General features: G+C 28.9%; 2 protein-coding genes across 2 annotated transcripts; both read right to left on the bottom strand.

Annotated features, from left to right (window-relative positions):
* Positions 1–3,890: 3,890 nt before the first annotated feature.
* LOC107013148 (uncharacterized mitochondrial protein AtMg00810-like) lies at positions 3,891–4,223 on the bottom strand. The gene has a single exon (XM_015213134.1). It carries the CDS (start codon positions 4,221–4,223, stop codon positions 3,891–3,893), a length of 333 nt encoding a protein of 110 aa, XP_015068620.1.
* Positions 4,224–18,785: 14,562 nt separating this feature from the next.
* On the bottom strand, positions 18,786–21,409 carry LOC107014033 (1-aminocyclopropane-1-carboxylate synthase 3-like). Its single transcript, XM_015213900.2, has 4 exons — positions 21,125–21,409; positions 20,888–21,019; positions 20,175–20,335; positions 18,786–20,086 (listed from the first exon to the last, which is right to left on the bottom strand). Exons 1-4 carry the CDS (start codon positions 21,269–21,271, stop codon positions 19,111–19,113), a joined length of 1,416 nt encoding a protein of 471 aa, XP_015069386.1. The 5' UTR covers positions 21,272–21,409; the 3' UTR covers positions 18,786–19,110.
* Positions 21,410–22,061: the final 652 nt, after the last annotated feature.

Here is a 22,061-nt window from a genome sequence, read left to right as displayed (position 1 = left end):
GGGGGAAAATACTAGTTACCGTGGAAGAAAAATATTATATGAAAAGTTGAAGACTATTACAAAATGGGAAAAGTTCAAAATTTCTGGCTAAAATTTCGACTCCTACTTTTGTAAAAGAACACTGAAAAAGAAAAATTGAACTCGATGAGTCGTGTGAGATGCACTCAAACTTATTTGAATTATGTTACGTAAGATATGTATGTCTACTTGATCAACTTTATACAAATTTAAATATTTATTTATTTCCTCCCAAAGTCGGAGTGCCTAGATATCAACTGAAACCAAGTAAAATGATACATTTACGAATCGTGTTCAAAAAGTGAATAAACTTTATCCATTTTGGTTAAAACATGATATTTTAAATATGTTTACGTTGTGAAATTTCATAATGTAAATGTGAATATGAGTATATTGTTGCTACAAAATATACATATCAGTGTTGAATCAACATTTGTATTTGCAGGTCCACAAATAAGCTGACAACATGTGTATATCAATATGTAATAGTATATATTAATGTATACTATGTATATTTATTTAATGAAGAATAGTAACTTGAAAAAGATGTGTTAGAGGCTGCCTTCTCACAGCTGTTGTGTATTTTTTGAGGCAAATTTAAGCTAGATAATGTGTATACATTATAAAACTATGAGTGTATACACTGATATATCTGAGTATATATTTTATTTTAGTTACTATCTCATCACACAACTCTTGGGCAATATGTGTGCTTGGGCCGAAGGGTGATTTGCTCGAAATGTGTGTAGCCCACTTCAGCTAGAAGAAGGCAGTTGTTTGTCGAAAAAATTTAATTTATTTCAATTTATTTGTCTTACACACATATATATATATTAAAATTAAAATTATAAATAAGTCATACGTTAAAATTTTCAACTTAATACCTTTAACTTATAAGTCGAAAGTCATAAAATAATCCAAACAAACTCTAAAATATACGTCATATTTTGAGAAATAAATTGATGGGCTACACAAAACTGACGAATAGTTATGTTGTTTGTCAAAAGATATTACTTAATTGAGTGTATCCACAAATTGAATAAACTTCAATCCAAATTAAAAAGAAATTAACCAAATTAATTAAAAAATTGATTTTATTTGAATTTGATTGGGAAAATGCACAAGTACCCCCTTAAACTATGATCGAAATCTCGAAAACACACCTAAACTAAACTAAGATCCTATTACCCCCTGAAATAATTTTTTTGTAACTTTGTTCACCTTTTTTGTCTATGTGGCATCCAAATATCTCTCACGCGCCTCAATTTCGTGGAGTCACGGAGTGTGCCATGCAAGACAAAAGGTGCACAAAATTACAAATATAAAAAAGTACAGGGGGTAATAGAACCTTAGTTTAGTTAAGGTTTGTCTCTGAAATTTCGGTCAAAGTCTAGGGGGTACTTTTGCATTTTTCCAATTTGATTCGGTTTACATTTTGATAAAACAATAACATTTGATTTGATTTTGTTAAAAATAAAGAAATAATATAATAGATTCGATAAATTATACGCATATTTTTTTATAACTACGTATGCATAATATATTATTTTTTATAAATAACTTAAAATATTTTGTATATATTCATCAAAATTTATTTACCATTTATGAAACCAAAAAAACCCAAAACAAAGAGTATTTTGAACAGGTATGTTTTTTTACGGGAAACTTATATAAATATGCTATAATAAAAAAATATTTATCATTTATAGCAATAATATTTTTTTTAATAATATTTTTTTTCACATGATCACTTTTAATTCATTTATTATACAAGTTTAATACATATTACAAAGAACAATTTATTATTCACATATAATACAGGTTTTAACAATGGATAATATATATATCACACATTTTAATACACTTATAATACAATATGTCAAATTTTACCAAACAAACATAATATATTTCAAAAAAGAATTATAATTCATATATATTGCTTACATAATTCACTTTTAACTCATATTACAAATCCAACATAGTATTGTTATAAGTGGTAAGAAATTAAAAATATTGCGAAATTCAGTAATTATTTATTAAAATGTATTAATTTATGTAATTTTTCCTTTTTTTATTCCTTCACCTTGTCTGTTGATTTTATTTTTGTGCATGATTAAATCAAATCAAACAAAAAATCGATAACAACCAAATTGATAAATATTTATTATATTTGTTTTGATTTAGTATTAATCATTTAAAAACTAATTAAATGTAATGTATCAATATTGTATAAACAATGTATAATCATTATAAATGATGTATAAATATGTATCAGAGATGCAATACATTTATATACAATGTTTATACATTACAAATAAACATTTTCCAGTCCCAACCAACTCAAATCTCCTCTAAATGGTCCAGAAATTTAGATATGAACTTTCTCAAGTACGTTTCAATTATTTTGATATAGTATTCACTTAAACTGAATATTTTTTTGAATTATTTCTCAAAATAAAGGTAATTTTTAATAGCAATGAGTAACATCAAACCAAGATCTATTTCATGATACAAAATTAATTTATCATTAGACTGTTGATAATTTTTTACTAAATACTAAGTTATTGTTATTTACACTTTTCGATTGCAAATTTTTACATTAAAAATTGACCAAATCTTTCAATTTTTCTTGAAAAGAAAATTTTAAAAAACAACAAATATCCATCGATTTTTCTTGAAAATAATTTTTAAAAATAACTATATATTTTTATTAAAAAATAATCGAAGAAATTTCATAAGTTTTTTTTCTAAGAAAATAATATAAAGAGATTCATTAATTTTCAGAAATATGCATGCAATTTCTTTTATACAATACAATTATAGTGTATCTAAAATAGAACTATCTTTGTGTACACCATTGTAAGAAATAAATTAATTAAAATCTAAAAAATAAATACACATTATTATTGCTTTGAATAGTGTAAATTAACAACCAAAGGGTTTGGTGCACTGGTTGGGGATGCTCTTTTCTTAACAAAATGTTTCATTTTCGTGCCCTAGATATGAAAATATTCACCAAGAGCGCTATCCTCCGAATGGGTTCCCATTCGAGATGAATCTAAGATAGTCATACTCCAATACGGACATCAAATTCTTAAAGAAAAATAATAATAAAAAAATTGTGAAAATCAATATGCATTATATGTATATCATAAATTGTATAACAATTATATAATGTACATTTATCATTTAGAAAATTACGTATCAAATGACGATTTAGATATACTTGTCAATAGCTAATATACATCACCTTTGTTTATCGACAAAAGTGCATTGCATATATGTTCGTTAATGAAGGAAAGCTTCATCACGATAAGAAGAAGAAGAAAACAACTAAGAAGGAAAAGAAGAAGGAAGAGTAGTATATTTTTATGTGTAGAAACTTGTATGTCATGTACAAAGAATGAGCTGTATATATAGCTCTTTCCTATATTAACTAACTACTAACAACTTTTCTAACTAACTAATTGACAAGTAGTTATAACTAACTTTTATGTGAAAAGACTATTCTACCCTTTCTATTATTTCTAAATTCTACAGCTTTCCTATATTACAACACTCCCCTTCAAGCTAGGAGGTGCAAAAATATTCAAAACCCCTAGCTTGGATAATAAGTGTTCATGTTGTAGTCTAGATAACCCTTTGGTTAATACATCAGCTGGCTGTTCTTTGGTATGAATGTACTCCACTTTGATCAGTCCTTTTTGCAATTTTTCTCTTACGAAATGGCAGTCAATTTCAATATGTTTGGTCCTTTCATGGTACACTGGATTAGCAGCTATCTGAATAGCAGCCTTGCTGTCACTGTAAACTTGAACTGGTACTTGAACTTTAGTACCTACTTCCTTCAATAATCCCAGCAACCACACCAATTATGAAATAGTTGAAGCCAAGCTTCTATACTCAGCTTCAGCTGAGCTTCTTGACACTGTCGTTTGCTTCTTTGCCTTCCATGATATTAATGATTTACCAATCTTAACCATATACCCTATCACAGACTTCCTAGTGAGTGGACAAGATGCCCAATCAGCATCACAGAATGCAGTAACTTGTCCATCTGAATCACTTGCCAATAGCAGTCCTTGACCAGGTTGTTTCTTTAGGTATCTGATCACCCTTAATACAGCATCAAGATGAGACCTTTTTGGTTGCTGTAAAAATTGACTCAGTGTCTGAGTACTAAATGATATATCTGGTCTTGTCATATTCAAATACAACAATTTGCCTATTATCTTCTGCTATGTTGTTTGATCAATCAAAGGATCATCTGATTCTTCTTGTTTCACATGCTCATCATATAGTTTAGATGTTAGTTTGACATTGATGTCAATAGGTGTTCTTGCAGGCTTAGCTGCTATCAATCCAACCTCATCTATAAGTTCCAGTGTATACTTTCTCTGATGCATTAATATACCAGCTGCTGATCTGGTAAACTCAATGCCTAGAAAATATTTTAATTCTCCTAAATCCTTCATCTTGAATGCTTGTTGTAGTGCCTTTTTTGTGTCTTCTATTAGTTTAAGACTACTGCCAGTAATTAGCATATCATCCACATAAACCAATACTAATATAGTTCCCTCTTCTGACTGATTAATAAACAATGAATAATCATGTTGGCTTTGTTTGAACTTGAGATTGCTAAGAGCTTCAGTCAACTTTTGATTCCATTGCCTTGGAGCTTGTTTCAGACCATATAGGGACTTTGTTAGTCTACATACTTTCTCCCCCTGACCAACAAATCCCTGAGTAGTTGCATATAAATCTCATCATCCAAATCACCTTGAAGAAAAGCATTGAATACATCCATTTGATGAATATGCCAATGCCTAGCTGCTGCAAGAGACACAATGGTTCTGACTGTCACCATTTTAACAACAGGTGAGAAGGTCTCCTTGTAATCTATTCCTTCTTGTTGAGAATAACCTTTAGCCACCAACCTTGCTTTGAGTCTCTCTATCTCACCTAATGAATTGTATTTAACTTTATAAATCCATCTACACCCAATAGCCTTCTTCCCCTTTGGCAAATCAGTAAGCTCCCAAGTATTATTACTTTATAGTGCTTGAATTTCATTTTGCATGGCTTCTATCCATCTTTTATCTTGAACAGCTTCTAGATAAGAATCAGGTTCCTTAATAACAGAGGTGGCTGCAATATAGCTTTGGTATGTAGGAGAAAGATGAGCATAACTCATGTACTTTCCTAAAGAATACATGACATCTTTGTTAACAGTCAAGGACACAAAAACTTTCATCCAAGTTGGTTTAAGTTTCTGTCTAGTAGACCTCCTATGAGTAGTAAGACTTGCAGGCTCTTGAGTCATCTCATTATCTACCACACCAACAGTTGGAGACTGTTCTACCTCATCAACAGAAGGACAAAGTATGAGTCTCATGAGACACATTAGCATCATGAGACACAGTAGTAGAAGGACACCTGGGAATCATAGGACTTGTACACTGTACATCACTACTTAGCATGTCTGAAATTTGCATAGGATCTACAAACACTCTTTCTTGTATTGAATGATCTATCTTTGTAAAAGGAAACACATCTTCTCTAAACACCACATCCCAGCTTGTGAAGAATGATTTATCAGTTAGATTAAGAAGTATATATCCCTTTTGTAACTCTGAATAACCCATGAATACTGCTGGTCTTGATCTAGGCATCAACTTATCATGTTCTGTTTGAAGCTTAGCAAAACACGAACATCCTAGAGTTTTGACATGAGATATTGATGGTTTACTACCATACAACCTTTCATAAGGAGTATTAAATTGTAGAACACTGCTTGGTAACCTATTAATGATATATGCAGCAGCTAACAAACAATGACCCCAATATCTGATAGGAATGTGAGCTTGACGTCTCAAAGCTCTGGTAACTTCAAGTAAGTGTCTATGCTTTCTCTCAGCAACTCCATTTTGCTGAGGAGTTTATGGACATGATCTTTGATGTAAGATTCCCAATTCTGTAAATAGCTTGTGACAACATGAGTTTACAAACTCAGTACCATTATTAGTCCTCAACACTTTAACCCTCTTTCCAAACTGAGTTTGAACAAATTGCAGAAACATTTGAATGGAAACACACACAGCAGATTTATGTGAGAGTAAAAATAGCCAAGTTACTCTTGAAAAATCATCCACAATTGAAAGAAAATACCTCTTGCCATCAACAGTAGGTGTATTATAAGGACCCCAAAGATCAACATGAAGTAGCTCAAAACAAGCAGTTTTTTTAATGCTACTATTAGGAAACACATTCCTTGTTTGTTTAGCAAATGGACATACAAGACACTTAGAAATGCTACTTGCACTTTGTTTATTCACTGAAAACATTCTTGCAAGCACTGTTGATGATACATGACCCAACCTTTTATGCCATAACACCATGTCCGTCTCCTTGACATCATGAGCAACAAATGCAGCCTCAACTTCCTTTTCTTGATCATTACACTGAGTAGTCAAATGCTTTATTAGCAAGTACAATCCTCCTTCCTCCTTACCAAGTTCTTTCACCTTCCCACTGTAGAGTTCCTGGAAGACACAGAAGTGAGGAAAAAAGGTAACAGAACACCCTAGTTCCTTAGTAATTTGACTTACTGATAACAAGTTATACTTGAAAATAGGTATATGAAGCACATTTGATATAATACTCCTTGTTGATAGACTACAAGACCCAATGTGAGAAACCTGAGTAGTAGTACCATTAGGTAGATATACAGGCTTAGAGACTTCAAGTTCATGCACAGTATTCTTTGTCAACATATTCAAACTAGACACCGTATGGTTTGTTGCACCAATATCTATAATCCACATGTTACTGTGTCCAGAAACAAAAGATGTTTTACCTGTATTGTTTGCAGTATTACACACAGAAGTTGTAGGCTCAGACTTTTGTTGAATCATTTTTAGTATGTGATCATATTGATCATTTGTAAATGTACATCCTTGAAGCAACTGTTGAACCTCTTTTTCTATTGAACTCACTGTTCTATTAACACTGGAAGTCTCTGATGAAGATTGATACTGCTCAGATATATTTCCCCATCCTGGTGGAGGAACATTTGTATTCATTCCATAAGTGAGATTTGCATGTGTTAATGGTGTCTGACTGTAGTTGTTACTACCAGTATTTCCATATGCAGGAGTAGTTCCTTGCACCTTTCTTTTGGACTTAAAATCATGAGGATAGCCTACAATCTTGTAGCAAAATTCTTTGCTGTGACCTTTACACTTGCAAAAATCACATATCAACAATGTGTTCCTTTTCAGTTTCTGACTTACATTTGAGCCGCTACTTGCTTTAGAATAAAGAGCAACTGACTCCAATGCAGCTGAAATACTATTAACACCACTCACTACAGCCTTTTGACTCTCATCACCAACTATCATAGCATAGGCATAGTTAATTGATGGTAATGGATCCATCATCAAGATTTGACTCCTTGCTTGATGATAGGAGTCATTTAAGCCCATTAGAAATTGATACAACTTCTGCCTATTCATATGAGCAACAAAACCTTTGATATTTCACAGTTACAACAAGGAGATGGCACCAACACCTCAAATTCATCCCACAAGCTTTTCAGCTTTGTATAATACATAGAAACAGAAACAGTACCCTGCTGCAGTGAAGCGATATCTTTGTGTAAACTATAGGTTCTAGAGCCATCTACTCTATCAAATCTTTCTTTCAGATCAGTCCAAATATCAAAAGCAGTAGAAGCAAATGCAATACCACTTAGTAAACTCTTGGATACATAATTCATTAACCATGACAAAACAATAGCATTCACTCTTTCCCATTGCCCCCACATTTCCTTACCAAACATCTCCTTTCTAGCAGTTCCATCAACCAAACCCATCTTATTTCTTCCTAGTAGAGCTATCTTAATAGATCGACTCCACAAAGTGTAATTCTCAATACCAAGCAACTGAAATGAGATAATACTCATACCACTAACATCAGTAGGATTAAGAAACAAAGGATTGTTATAATCGATACCTTGAATCTGCCCAGAACTGACTTGTGAAGAGTTATATGCACCTGATCTGTTTTGAACTGGATCTGCATTTTCACCTTCAATTGCCATTTGAGATTTGAAAAACAATGATTCAACAGTCTGCAATTCTTAGCTTGAAACAATCTCTGGAACTTAACTATCTTTTCAACAAAACTTGTGAATCTGTGAATCAATTGAACTGATTCTATGATTTCTCTAAAAAAAATTTGTGAATCTATGAATCAATTGTGATTCTTTGATTTTGTGGATTCTAGCTTCATCAGTGTTTACTGAGAAGCAAAGCTCTGATACCATGTTCGTTAATGAAGGAAAGCTTCATCACGATAAGAAGAAGAAGAAAACAGCTAAGAAGGAGAAGAAGAAGTTATGAAGAAGAAGGAAGAGTAGTATATTTTTGTGTAGAAACTTGTATATCATGTACAAAGAATGAGCTGTATATATAGCTCTTTCCTATGTTAACTAACTACTAACAACTTTTCTAACTAACTAATTGACAAGTAGTTATAACTAACTTTTATGTGAAAAGACTATTCTACCCTTTCTATTATTTCTAAATTCTACAGCTTTCCTATATTACAACAATATATATTATTGTATAGCAATACAATTTTTTTAGAATGAAAGATGGCAATGTTTATTCAATCTTGATCCAACATGGAGGTAGATTTAATGAAATCTTAATTCAAAAAGATAAAGCACATGATAAATGAAATTTAATATACAAATTGATATCACCTCAATTGAATATCACAATTCAGAGATATCAATTTGTATACTAAAATAATTTTGAGAAAATTACATAACTAAGCAAACTTATGCTACTTAATTATCTACTATAGCTAATGTTTGTTTATATTATCATTCATAGCCATTTAATCTCGGTAATTATGTTTTTCAATTAATCTTATTTGTAATCATTTACAACACCATTTTCCTTATGTATGAATGGACCCATTCTCACTCTTCAATCATTTTTCCTTATTTTCTCCTTTATTTTCTCAATCAAAATTGATTTCAAATTTTGAAATTTTCACTCGTTCCCTCCCAATTATGATTCCTATAGGTAATTGTTTTACATTTAAATTCACTTTACATTTTTTGGGACTTCATCATTTTTTCAATTTGTATTTGTATATCATTGAAATTTATTTTGATTTTTTAGATTTACAGTTGGATAATGGATGGAGATACATATACAACCAACAATTTTTGTACAAATTTGTTTATATGTATTCAACTGATTTTGTATATGAAGTGTTATACGTATTCAGTCGATTTTGTATATGAATTGTTTGTATTTGAAGTGTTATACGTATTCAACTGATTTTGTATATGATGTTTGTTTGAAGTGTTATACATATTTAATTAAATGATTTTGTGTATGAAGTATTTGAATTTTAAGTGTTATACGTGTTCAACTGATTTTGTATATGAGGTGTTTTTATTTGAAGTGTTATAACTTATACGTGTTCAAATGATTTTGTATATGAAGTATTTGTATTGAAGTATTATATGCACTCAATTGATTTTGTATATGAAGTATTTATCTTTGAAGTGTTACAACTATTTATACGTATTCAATTGAGCTACGACTTTTCGTGCATATACAATTTATGTATTATACAATTCTGTGTAAGACACATTTTCTCTAAAAACTATCCCCTCAATAACGTACGTAGTCTATGTAACAATTTGCTTCATCCTATTTTCCAGCAGAAATAACTAATGTGTACATATACAAACAGGAAATTTAAAATTATACACACACACATTCAACAAACAACTGTTTCACAAAACAAATGATGTAAAAGTATACATATACAAAATATACAAGTCAACAATCAAACTATATAAGTCCACAAATAAAGTTTATGTCAATTATATACATACAAATATAATTAGTTAACTTAAATAGACAATTTTTCCACATAATTTACATCCAACAATCAATTATACACGTACAAACACTAATTCCGTCAAGTCTAATTATACACATACAAACACTAACTTATACGATTCTACAAATAATTTAACTATACATATACAAAACATACAAGTCTATAAATAATCATTGATGAATATATTTATATGATTATGGACGTATACAATTTGACATGAACTGCAGTAGATTATATAATTGATTTATACTTATAAACATTCTCAAGTTGCAGATATCAAGTCATCTCTCTCGATCAATTAAATACAACTGAAAACATAGTCTTCTAACAAAACTCCAATTATCCATGGAGTAATTATATAATCATAGATAAAATTAGCAATTCTCAATATATAGAATATAATTGCAAACACTTATTTCAATTAAACTCCGATTATTAATGAAAAATTTATGTAATTAAATATACAAATCAATTCAAGTGCTCTGCCTTTACAAGTTCTTCATTTAGATAACTGCAAATCAAAAACACGAATCGATGCAAATTAAATATAGGTTTTATGCACAAAAATTTGACATACATATAAATGAGCTGAATATATTATATTGCATGTTTGCTTGTATAATGATGAAACTGTTTGAATTGCATAAGGGTAATGAAAGCATGAATTCTCATTGTTATGAATAACTCTTATTTGGTAAAAAGATATAATCGCATCAATTAAGCGATTGCTTTCTTTTTTACCATTGAAATTACCGCCCTTCCCTTTTTTTAAAAATTCAAATTTTCAGATTTTGTGTAAATATGTATATATATAATACCGAATATACAAATGAAATATAACTATAGCTTGTAATTATCAAATTATAACTATGTGTCACAATTGTTTATGTTGAGTAGCTATATTGTGAAAGTATCCCAATAATTAGTATTATATATAAAATTTGGTGAGTGTAAATTTGCATATCAACTTAAATATACCGTCTAAAGTTGAATATCACAATCTATCAGTCTGTATATCCATTTCATAAACTAAACCAGTTAATAAATATAAAATTTGGTGAGCTCTAGCTTTTATACCAATTTTCATAGTTAGTATGCATATTACTTAAACTAAAACATGTATAAAAAAGATTTGAATAACCAAATTTGTATTACCATTTCATACATATATATATATATAGTTTCAGACTATAGATAATGAGTGTTCAAAAAGATGAAATGTTTCCTATTATATGTCCATTCTATACAATACATAGTAAAAACAAATTTCACACAATATAAGAAAAAGATCCACATTCACATTCCGTAAATAAACCCAAATTTTTGTGATTGTTATCCAAAATTTAGAAAACCACATATCTGCTCCAATTTGATAGGTATTGTAATTTTAAATTATGTTTGGTAAATAATAAAAAGAATCTTTATGTTTAGTAATATCGTGTCTTAATTGTATTTGTTCTATGATTATCTCAAATAGAAATGGTCTTATTTGATTGGGATTTAATAATTTTGTTTCTCCACCATCTCTTAAAAAAGGCAAATAACACAAATCTCATTAATTTCTAATTACTTAGATTTACGCTAATTTATATGCGCGTCGAAATACATGTATACTATAGGGTTAAAATTAGGTGTAAGTTATTCTAGATATATTATATTCAAGTGTATCTAACCTTCTCGATCGCCACTCTCCTATCTCACTCGTCTCTCTCCCTGTCTCCTCTCACCCTATGTGTTTGTATTTCAGAATGTATCTGGTATCTCAACTACATGTATCTAGTGTGATTCACATATATCTGGCTACATAGACTCCTTCTCTCTCTCGAATTTAGTGTATCTGATAACAAAAATACATATATCTTATTGTATCTGACTTGAAATTTGGTATGAAATTATTAATTAATAAAATAAAATATAATTATTTCAAACTATAAGGAGAGGTAAAAATATTTATTTAATTAGATATTTTTTCCAATAAAATATGAACGAGATATATGGACCATAGTCCAGACACTTTAGACAAGAACAATCTGAAATAAATGCTATTGTCTTTGTGGACACTATATTTGAGAACACTTTTACTTCAAAACCTAATAGCTCTCCTGACATGTTTAAGATTGCTACAAATTTCAAAAGTTTTTGTAAGAATTCGTACACAATTAAATTATATCATATAAATTGAATTAATCAACAGGTGAATATATTGTGTATATGATAACCTATTGTTGTCCTAAGAGAATTAAATGTAGAGGTAAGGGAAGTAGGGAAATGTGTAGTTTATAATTGGTGAGACAAAGTGTCATGTTCATTAATCTGAAATGACCAATATTGTCTAGGATGAACAACAAAAAGACATATATAGTATGTTATTAATCCTTGAATGAAACCCTAATACCCAACCTGCTTAACAATAGTTGGGAGAATTATTGTGCAACTAATGTTTCTATGTTCTTTCCATGTTCTTGCATGACCTACTCATGTGAAACCCATATGACTCCCCATACCATTCAATTTCAATCAAATCTTTGTTATGGATTGTTTTTTTTATATGTTGGATTCATTTAGTCTAAAGATAACTTCAATATAGTGTGACGATATCATTTGTTTTTCTTTAAAAGTCTCGCATTATTAAGAGTATTATTTCACCTTACTTATAGTTTAATTATATTTTTGTTTTTCCAATTACTAATGTGAAACTTTTGTTCGCGCACCAAACATGAGAGTCTTGAGTTATTGCACAAATAGTCTTCCAAGGAGTAGTTTCGATTGTACTATATAGGATGATTTTGTAACAATATTAAGCTAGTTTGTATTCGTTAAAGAAGAAAAATTTTGAGGCTTAACCTTAAAAGTTTGTTCATAAGGTGAGGTTTGACCAAGATTAAATAAGACAATATAGTATATTACCGATTAGATAAGACAATAGTCTATTACCAATCAACCAATTGAGACATTTTTAACATTCAACCTCACCCCGTAACTGAGGACTAGACATAGGGAGCGTGAACAATTAATACAATTAATATTTAACATACTGACCTAACATTATATTTTATGCGAAATATAATGTTGACTCTAACTCTAATAATTTTATGATAAGAAAATTGACATTTAACCTAATTTAACTTTAAAAACTATTTATAATCAGGTGAAGATTTCTCATTGTACGAGTAAGAGACAACAATGTAACTCACTTTTTCCATTAGTGAGGGACACAAACAATTAACATTGTCTTTTTTGTGGCCTCAGTCACCTAATTTAATCCTGGTATTAATTTTATCAGGCTAATTAAAATATTAAAGTGTCAAATCTGGGGTTAGAAATCCTTGTTTTGACTGGAAACAACATTGTACTAATTAAAGTTATTTATGTCCCAAAAAGTTTAAACATTATGTCTTCATGTAAATTCAATTTATTACTCTCAGTATCTTTGTTGATTAATAGTTTGTCTTAGGCCTAAATATTTTGCTAACCAAAAATGAAACATTTGACTACAAATTAAAGGTTAATGCTGGGAGATCTCGATTGTTAATTATCATAATCTTAGATGATTTAAACTCAAAATTCAATTAGTCAACTAGTAAGGGATAATTAGGGTGTGTTTGGTGTAGAATATTTTCAAAATTTTTCACGTTCGATTGGTCAAATTTTTTTATATATATTAAATTATGAATTCAACAACCGTCCAGAATCAGATAAGCTAAATGAATCACAACTAAAATAATTTGAACAATAAATAAATAAATTGTAACGAACTATATATGTTTGGTTAGTTATCATTATAACGGAAAGCATATCATATGGTGCTCAATAATAAGCATTTTAATTTATTACTTTTGGCACATGCATAGAGTCAACATAATCAAGTAAATATTTTAAAAATCCTACTTGCATTATTTTTTATTATTTCAATGATTCATTGATTTGCATTATTTCTTATTATTTCAATGATTTTATAATTACTACCAACCTCATCGATTATAATTTAAAAAATACAATACTTTTTTTCTTGATAAGACAATTTTTAATTTTAAACACTTCAGATGACATATTTAAGGCTGTGAAATTAAAAAGTATTTCGATATATGACATATTTAAGACCATGAGATTAAAAAGTATTTTGATATATTATAAGTATTTTTAATTTAAAACTATTTCTTTTTTACTTTTAAAATTCTATGCCTCATAAAATTAAGATGGAAAAATTAAAATGACGAAAATAATATTTTATATGTTAAATATCTTCTGAAAATCTGGGTTTCAATATCAATATGATACATTATGGTGTTGCCCATAATGGGGTTTATATTGTTCGAATTATTAATTGGGATCATAATTATATTGATTAATATGTATAAAAATATTGCCTGATCTCGAATATTTAATTTATATTTGGGGAAATTATTTGTTTTCATGCTTAATTATTGCACCAACCTATTACAACGGTTTTGGCAACATATCGTTACAATGATAGAAAGTTCTTTTCTTATATATATATATATATATCACCAAATAACAAATTAAAAAATTTAAAAGTTTATTCAAACAATTACTCATGTTTGTGAAGTAAAAGTCAACTTTGTCTTTAGTTTTGTCTAATATTTATTTAAAATATGATATTTGATGAAGCATAACATGGTTCAGTATAAATTCTAATGAGAACTGAGACGGGTGAGAACAATACCGTAATAAGACAAATGATAATAATTAATTATAATAAAAAAATTGACCTCAACGTAGAGTAAGCCAGCTAAGTTGGACTATTGACTAATAACTAAAAATAATATTTTCTTCGTTTCACAAAAAATAGTCTAGTTTGATTTGGCACAGAGTTTAAAAAAACAAAGAAAATTTTTGATCATGTGGTTCTAAATTAAAATTATGTCAAATGTATAAAATTATTATTTAATTTTGTCACCTTAAATATCTCATGTGAAAAGTTATTACAAAAAAAAAATCAATCTTTTTTAAATGGAGTGAGTGTTTAATAAAAAATCATTCAATAAGTACTCAAAAGTCCACTTCTCAATGCAAATTTAAATGGGATAACTATAGAATGACAAACTAATAATATAAAATAAATATAGTAGGTACCGTTTGATTTATTTGTGTTTCATAGCAAACTGTTTGTCAGTCCCTCTCTCCCTTATATTCTCGCTCGTCACTCTTCCTCTCTCGCTCGCTTCCTTTGCTCACTTCTCGCGTTTCATACAATAGAATTGTATAAATTGTGTTTCTATTGTATAAAACGAGAAAAAATTATATATACACATGCAAATACATATATCTCCGTCTTATACACTTATAATTATACAATAAAAGTACTTCCCTGCCCAAATCTCTCTTGTCTTTTCTCTCTTTCTCGTTTTATACAAATTCAAATTGTATATAATTTCTCTTTTTCTCGTTTTATACAAATTCAAATTGTATATAATTTCTCTTTTTCTCGTTTTATACAAATTCAAATTGTATATAATTTCTCTCTTTCTCGTTGTATACAATTCGATTCAATTGTATATTTCCTGCCCAAGTCTCTTTTGCCTTTGTCTCTTTCTCGTTTTATACAAATTCAAATTGTATATAATCTTTCTATACACTTATAATTATACAATTTGTTTTATATACTTTGTTTGATACACTTCGTTTTATACAATTCTCTGCCCAAGTCTCTTTCTCTTTCTCGTTTTATACACTTCTTTTTATACAATTCTCTGCCCAAGTCTCTTTCTCTTTCTCGTTTAATACACTTCGTTTTTAATACAATTCGCTTCAATTATATATGTATAGCGAATTATACATATATATGTTTGATATGGAGCAATTATGTAAACTTTGCTATTGCATACAAATATGAATTTTATGTTTGCTATATGTGAAAGTTGCCCAATTTAAATTTAACCAAATTTTAATAAATTTTAGTAAAAGTTACTTAATACTGAAATTGAATAAAAAAATCAAAAAATTCAAAAATACAAATTGATGAACGCTTAAATTTATTATCATATCCAGAGACGTATCTAGAGGGGTTATGTGGGTTCACGTGAACCCATGCTCCTCTCTTTATATCGTATATAATAGTGTTATATTTTTTTTAAAAATATTTAAATATATAAGTGTGAACCCACATTAAAAGTAACATATAATAATTTGATGATGGTTGGGTGCACCTCTCTTAGCAAAGATAGAAATATAAATTTTATATCTCTCCTTTTTTTAGTAACACCCCTCCAAGTGTTATCAGTAACACTTTTGGCGTTTCAATCAATTTTTTTTTTTTGCTTTAATCTTCAAAATTTTCAAGTGTGTTACAATATTCAAAATTCCTTAAAAAATTTACAATAAAAATTAGCATTGTAAATATTTTATATAATTAAATCAAATGTGTATATTAAAATTTAAAACTAATAGTATTATATATGTTGAACACTTGAATTTATAATTTTTAAAATTTAACGGTTTAATGTTAAAAACGAAAATATCAAATGATATTTTAAACTTATTTTTTAATCATAATAATGAATCATCCTTTTAAAATCCTGAATATGCGTAACTCATCTTTAAGTGAATGCCCAAATTTAGGAATGGTACAAAGTCAAATGCATTAAAAAGTTGAGATTACTTGCAACCAACTTTACTTACTAACGTAGTTGGTGAAGTTATGTAGCAAAAGCAAATTATTAACTAACGTAGTTGGTGAGAATGAACAAATAGTGATATTCATGAGTTCAACGAGTCAATGTTTTATTAGTCATTCGAAATTTATTATTTATATTTATTCTAGTAGATTTTTTTAATTATATATGCTTCATAAGAATCTAGAAATGAATATAGGGTATGGATTTATTTGAATTTAATATTTTCGTTGCTAAAGATAATTTTTATGTAAAAATTTATTAAAATGGTAATAAATAGTAGATACAAATTCATAATTTTAAAAAATATAATAAGTATAATTTTCAAAAAAATTTAAACAATCAAATATAAAAAAAATTCTCCAAACCAAACACACCTTTAGGGTCATTGAATTCAAAATGACGCCATCTTGCTATTTTATATTTTAATTCTTTTTCTTATTCTTACATAATATATAACTCGAGCCAATGAGAATGACTTTCGCTTAAAATTAAATCTGAAATTTGACTAGAGTTTGAATCTCTTTGTGTTAAACAAGTCATAACTCGAGTCATACGATCTTTTTTTTTTCTTTCTTTGTACTATATATGCTAAAAAAATATTTTTCAAGTCTATTGACAAATATTTTTTATTTCTTTTTTTTAATATAAGATATTCAAGTTGGCCAATATCCAAACTCCAACGTTGGCATGATAAGACATGGTGTGTTGCCGTTAGTTTCGCCGCATCCATATTGTAGCATGTTATTCCCATTAATTAATTTGTTTATTTGCCGTATAATATTTTAATTTATTTTGTACACCTAACTGCCTTTTAATATTAGAATAATAATCAAAATCTAAATAAATAATGTAGAGAAAATAGACAAATATTTTCTAATCTATTACTGAATTCTCGACTCATACTTATATTTTGCCGACTCCTATTACCTTCCTAAACTATTTTAAAACTGAATAATTACACCCTTAAATGCTGACATGGCATAGAGAGTGTCTCACTCTCTTGGAGGCATGTGAAAGTCAGTAGAACTAATAAATAATATTATAATAATATTTTTAAATTTAACTTTTTATTAGATATACTTTTTTTACTTTTCTCTTTTAAGTTTTTTTGTTTCTTTTTCTTTTTTTCCCTCTCTTTCTCATCACTAGGATTCACTCCACCACCATTTCCTCCACCTTGAATCACCATTATTGCATTAATCATATTTTTTGTCCATCTTCTAATATTTTTTAGAATTTGCTTCACTAGTTTCTACAAACTAACGCTGCAAATCATCAAAAAAAAAAAATAGAACTATCAAACACCTTCCATCATAAAAATTCATTCTATTGTTAGATTTTTTAAAATTATTGGAGAAATCAAGTCAATTAAAACAATTATGAATATATAATAGATTTTTCGATCATGAGTTTTGGATATATAATTGGGTCATCATCCAACTTTTTTTCATTTTTATCAATCTCAAGTTATTTCATATATCAAAACCATTAATCTACTTTCTAACCGGTTTTGGGTTAGTAACATACATCAACAATCAGATCTTATTTTCAATTTCTATTGTTGTTTGGTGAAGATCCAAGAATTTAAACATCGCAAAATCGTAAATAAAATATTATAAATTTGATGTCATGGAGACAAAGAAATAACATAATAAAATTTTAAAAAAGAAAAAAGAAAAGAGATAGAATTATCAAGCTTATCAAGGTGCCTGAAGGGTGCTATGAAATGATGAAAAAATGATTAAAAAAAAATAACTTTGATTTTTTTCTTGGGTGAGTGATTTGAAATTAGAAGGGAATAAAAAACAAAAAAAGAAAAGAAAAAGAAGGAGGAACAAAAAAGTATACATATTTTTGTAATTAATGAAAAAAGTGATAAGGAGAAAAAATTAAATATAAATAATAATAAATAACAGTTGGCGCGAGTGTGCATTACTATATATTGAGAATGTGGTTGTCTAGTTTCAGGGTGATATATATTTTATTTTTAAAAAACTCAAGAGGATAATAAAACTCCAGCAAAATATAAATATATAGTCAAGAATTCGATAATAGATTAGGGAGATATTTATCTATTTTCTCAAATAATGTATCATATAAACGGTAAACATGTATTGATGTTTTTAATATTAAATGGGACCAGAATGTTGAATAATTCAAGAAAACTTGTGATATAATGTTATAGTTGGAACAATTCAAGAATATTAATTTCACACATATATATTTTGTAGTATGTTCTTTTTTTTTTACAAATAATGATGAAATATGAAATAAACACTTCTCATCCATCACATGGACCGAGTGCATTTACAAATAAATAATGAAAATGAAAAAACACTTCTCATCCATCACATGGACCGAGTGCATTCTCTACATTAAAAATCATGTATAATTTGATTTTAAAAAAATAATAATGGAAAACTCAATTTCTAAAAATATTGAGTTATAAAAAATCACCATGGACAAGGGAATGTTCACATTGGCGATATCAAATTTGAATTTTGAATCGACCTTCTGTTCACACAGACTATCGTTCTCTGTCGTTGAACGATAACCGAAAACCCCACTTGGCAAATAACTTTTTCTTTGGACTTGTACTTGTATTCTGATTAGTCTGATTACTTTGGTCAACATTGATACCAATCACATCAGAGGAATCAACAAAACTTTTGATACGTTGAATCGCGAGATTCAATGTATCTTCTGACATGTTTGCAAAACATGCACGAAACCAACCCGGTTCAGTACAATGACATGATGATCCGGGCGAAATATTAAGCCTAACTTCATAAACTATTTTCTTCCATAGCTCAATTTCTGCTTCAAATGTATTGGTCTTTAATAAATGTCTCATATCGACCCAACAAAACAAACCGGCATTGCTCTCAAGACAACTGATTCCACTACTCTCAAGTCCTTTCACTAACATTGCATGTCTTTTCTTGAGCCTTTTTTGATTTTCGGAGATGTATTTCTTTGTAAACTTTTTATCGGCTAACATAGCCGATAAAAGGTACTGAGTTTGTGATGAAATTAATCCAAAACTCGACATTTTTGTAGCTGCGGAGACAATTACCGCGTCGTTTGAGTAAATCGCCCCGATTCGAAAACCGGGAAGGCCTAAATCTTTCGAAAGGCTATAAACAATGTGAACTCGATCCCAAACTTCGGTGTACATATAATTATTTTCGATTAATACTTCCATAACACTAACGAACTTGGGTGAGTTAAAAACCGTGCCTGAATATATTTCATCGCTAATAAGATGAATCCCCTTTTCCGCAACAAAGCTAACAAGTAGTTCGAGCTCGTTACGCGTTAATGTGGTGCCCAATGGGTTCGATGGGTTAGTAACTAGTACCCCTTTAACTCTAAGATTGCGAGTTTTCGCTAATTTATAAGATTCTTCAAGAGCAGATTGTGTAATTCGAAAACCATTTGAACTTGTACATTGTATTGGAACTATTTCCGCCCCGGTCCTCCATTTTAAGTCTCGATCAAATCTGCATACGTACAAATGTAATATAAATAACGTAATCAAAATAACTTAACTTATATACATTGACAGTATAAAAAATAAATATAACGTACCCGGGATAGTAAGGGGTAGGAAGGAGAAACGCATCGCCTGGGTTGGCTAGGCAAAACATGAGCGTTTCATTTGCGGAAGTAGCGCCGGCCGTAAGGACAAGTTTGTTTGGATTAAAGGTAACTTTATTTCCTCTAATTTCTGACATAAATTGAACCAATGCCTGCATTAATTTAATTAAGCATAAAAATGTGAGATTATGATAACTTAATAACTACTAAAACAACAAATTTTATATAATTTAATTTGGAAAAGAAGTACTGAAAAAAACTTCTAATTTTAAACTTGACGTAATTTATTAGTTTCGTTTTTGGAACTATTGATAGCCTTAAAAACAATTATCCTTAACTAACTGAACTTAGATACACCCCCCACAGACTCTTGTTCGAGCACGTGACTCTTAATAAAAAATCGAGAGAAGTGTTTAAAACACTTCTAAACTTGGCGAGAATTTAGGGGTGCATTTCACTGATGTTATAAGATTGAAGGTGTAGTCAAGTAAAGGGGTGTTTTTAAATCGTCAATAGTTCATGGAATGAAACTAATAATTCATATCGAATTTAAGAATGTTTTCAGTATTTCTCTATATAATAGTCTGAAAAGAGCGCGATATTCGCATAGCATTACCCTATAACTTGACAAGTACTTAAATACGTAAAAATATTATTATTCAAAAAAAATAATATAAATAAATTAAAGTGGATATGTAACGTACATTTTTGAAGTCAGGAAGGCCATGATAATCTTGAAATAAAGCAAGTTCTCTAAATATAGACTCTCCATTTCTCTTAAATCCAGCTGCGTCTGGGTTTTGGGCAAGCCAAGACTCTAATAAATCGAATGAAAGCTGCGTAACGCGAAAATAAAAATAAAATTATTTGATATGCATCGTAATAAAATAAAATAAGAAGAATATATACATATATATAACAAAATGGGATAATTTGTTTACCTGATTTTCTGCGAGACCCATTTGTATTATTCCTTTTGGATTCTGAATTTCATCGTAGGGGTTTTTTTCGTACTCTTGCCACCCTAAGAAATACGACGAATCTTGACCATGTGAATTACATGAAGCCATGTCCGATAATAGTGTCATAGTTAACGACTTATCGATGTTTATATTTGAAAAAAAATTCTGGGAGAAATAACAAATATTGTTGTTGAAAATGAAAAAAATATAATGTAGTTTTGGAGAGGGTGTAAAGAATAATGATGAATGATATTGAGTATAGATAGTTTGTTGGTATTTGCTGGCAAATAAGATAGCTATATATAGGGAGTTTAGTACAATCATGAAAGATTTTATTGTTTTTTTTTTTTGGTAAAGAAAAAATAATTATTATTTTGATTTTGTGGTGTTGCCGAGATGTATTGCTAATTTAACGCGCTTTTGCTATATTTCATTTGATTTTGTTTTTTACTAATATATAGCAATTTTAGCACTATTATAGCTTTGTGTTTGGTGATAACAAAAAAATATTTATGTGAGTTTTCTCTATTTATGCTCTGTTAAATCAAATTTTTAAATTTAGCTTATTTTGAAAAAGAAAAATTGAAAAAAAAAACAGCTAATTTTCTACCTATAAATTTAAAAAGCTCTTTGGGGCAAATTAGTTTTTGACCAAATTTTTGGAAAAAAAAGTATCTCTATTTGTATGTGTACTATGATTTTGTTGCTCTTAGCAAGTATTTATCTTCTCACAAAAACTTGACTAAATACCTCACTTTTTGAAGGGTTGAAAGTTTTTTTCGTTTTTCAAAAACTAGGTTAAATAGATTATTTATTCTAAAATATTTATATGTAATTTAGAACAATATTGTAGGATAAAGAGAGGAAGGAAGAGCGCGGGGAGCTAGGTGGAGATTCACTGGTTCAAACAAATTCA

Source organism: Solanum pennellii, chromosome 3, assembly GCF_001406875.1.
Source record: "Solanum pennellii chromosome 3, SPENNV200".
Taxonomy (NCBI): domain Eukaryota; kingdom Viridiplantae; phylum Streptophyta; class Magnoliopsida; order Solanales; family Solanaceae; genus Solanum; species Solanum pennellii.
Note: the sequence above shows the minus strand (reverse complement) of the source record. Positions and strands in the feature narration are given on the sequence as shown.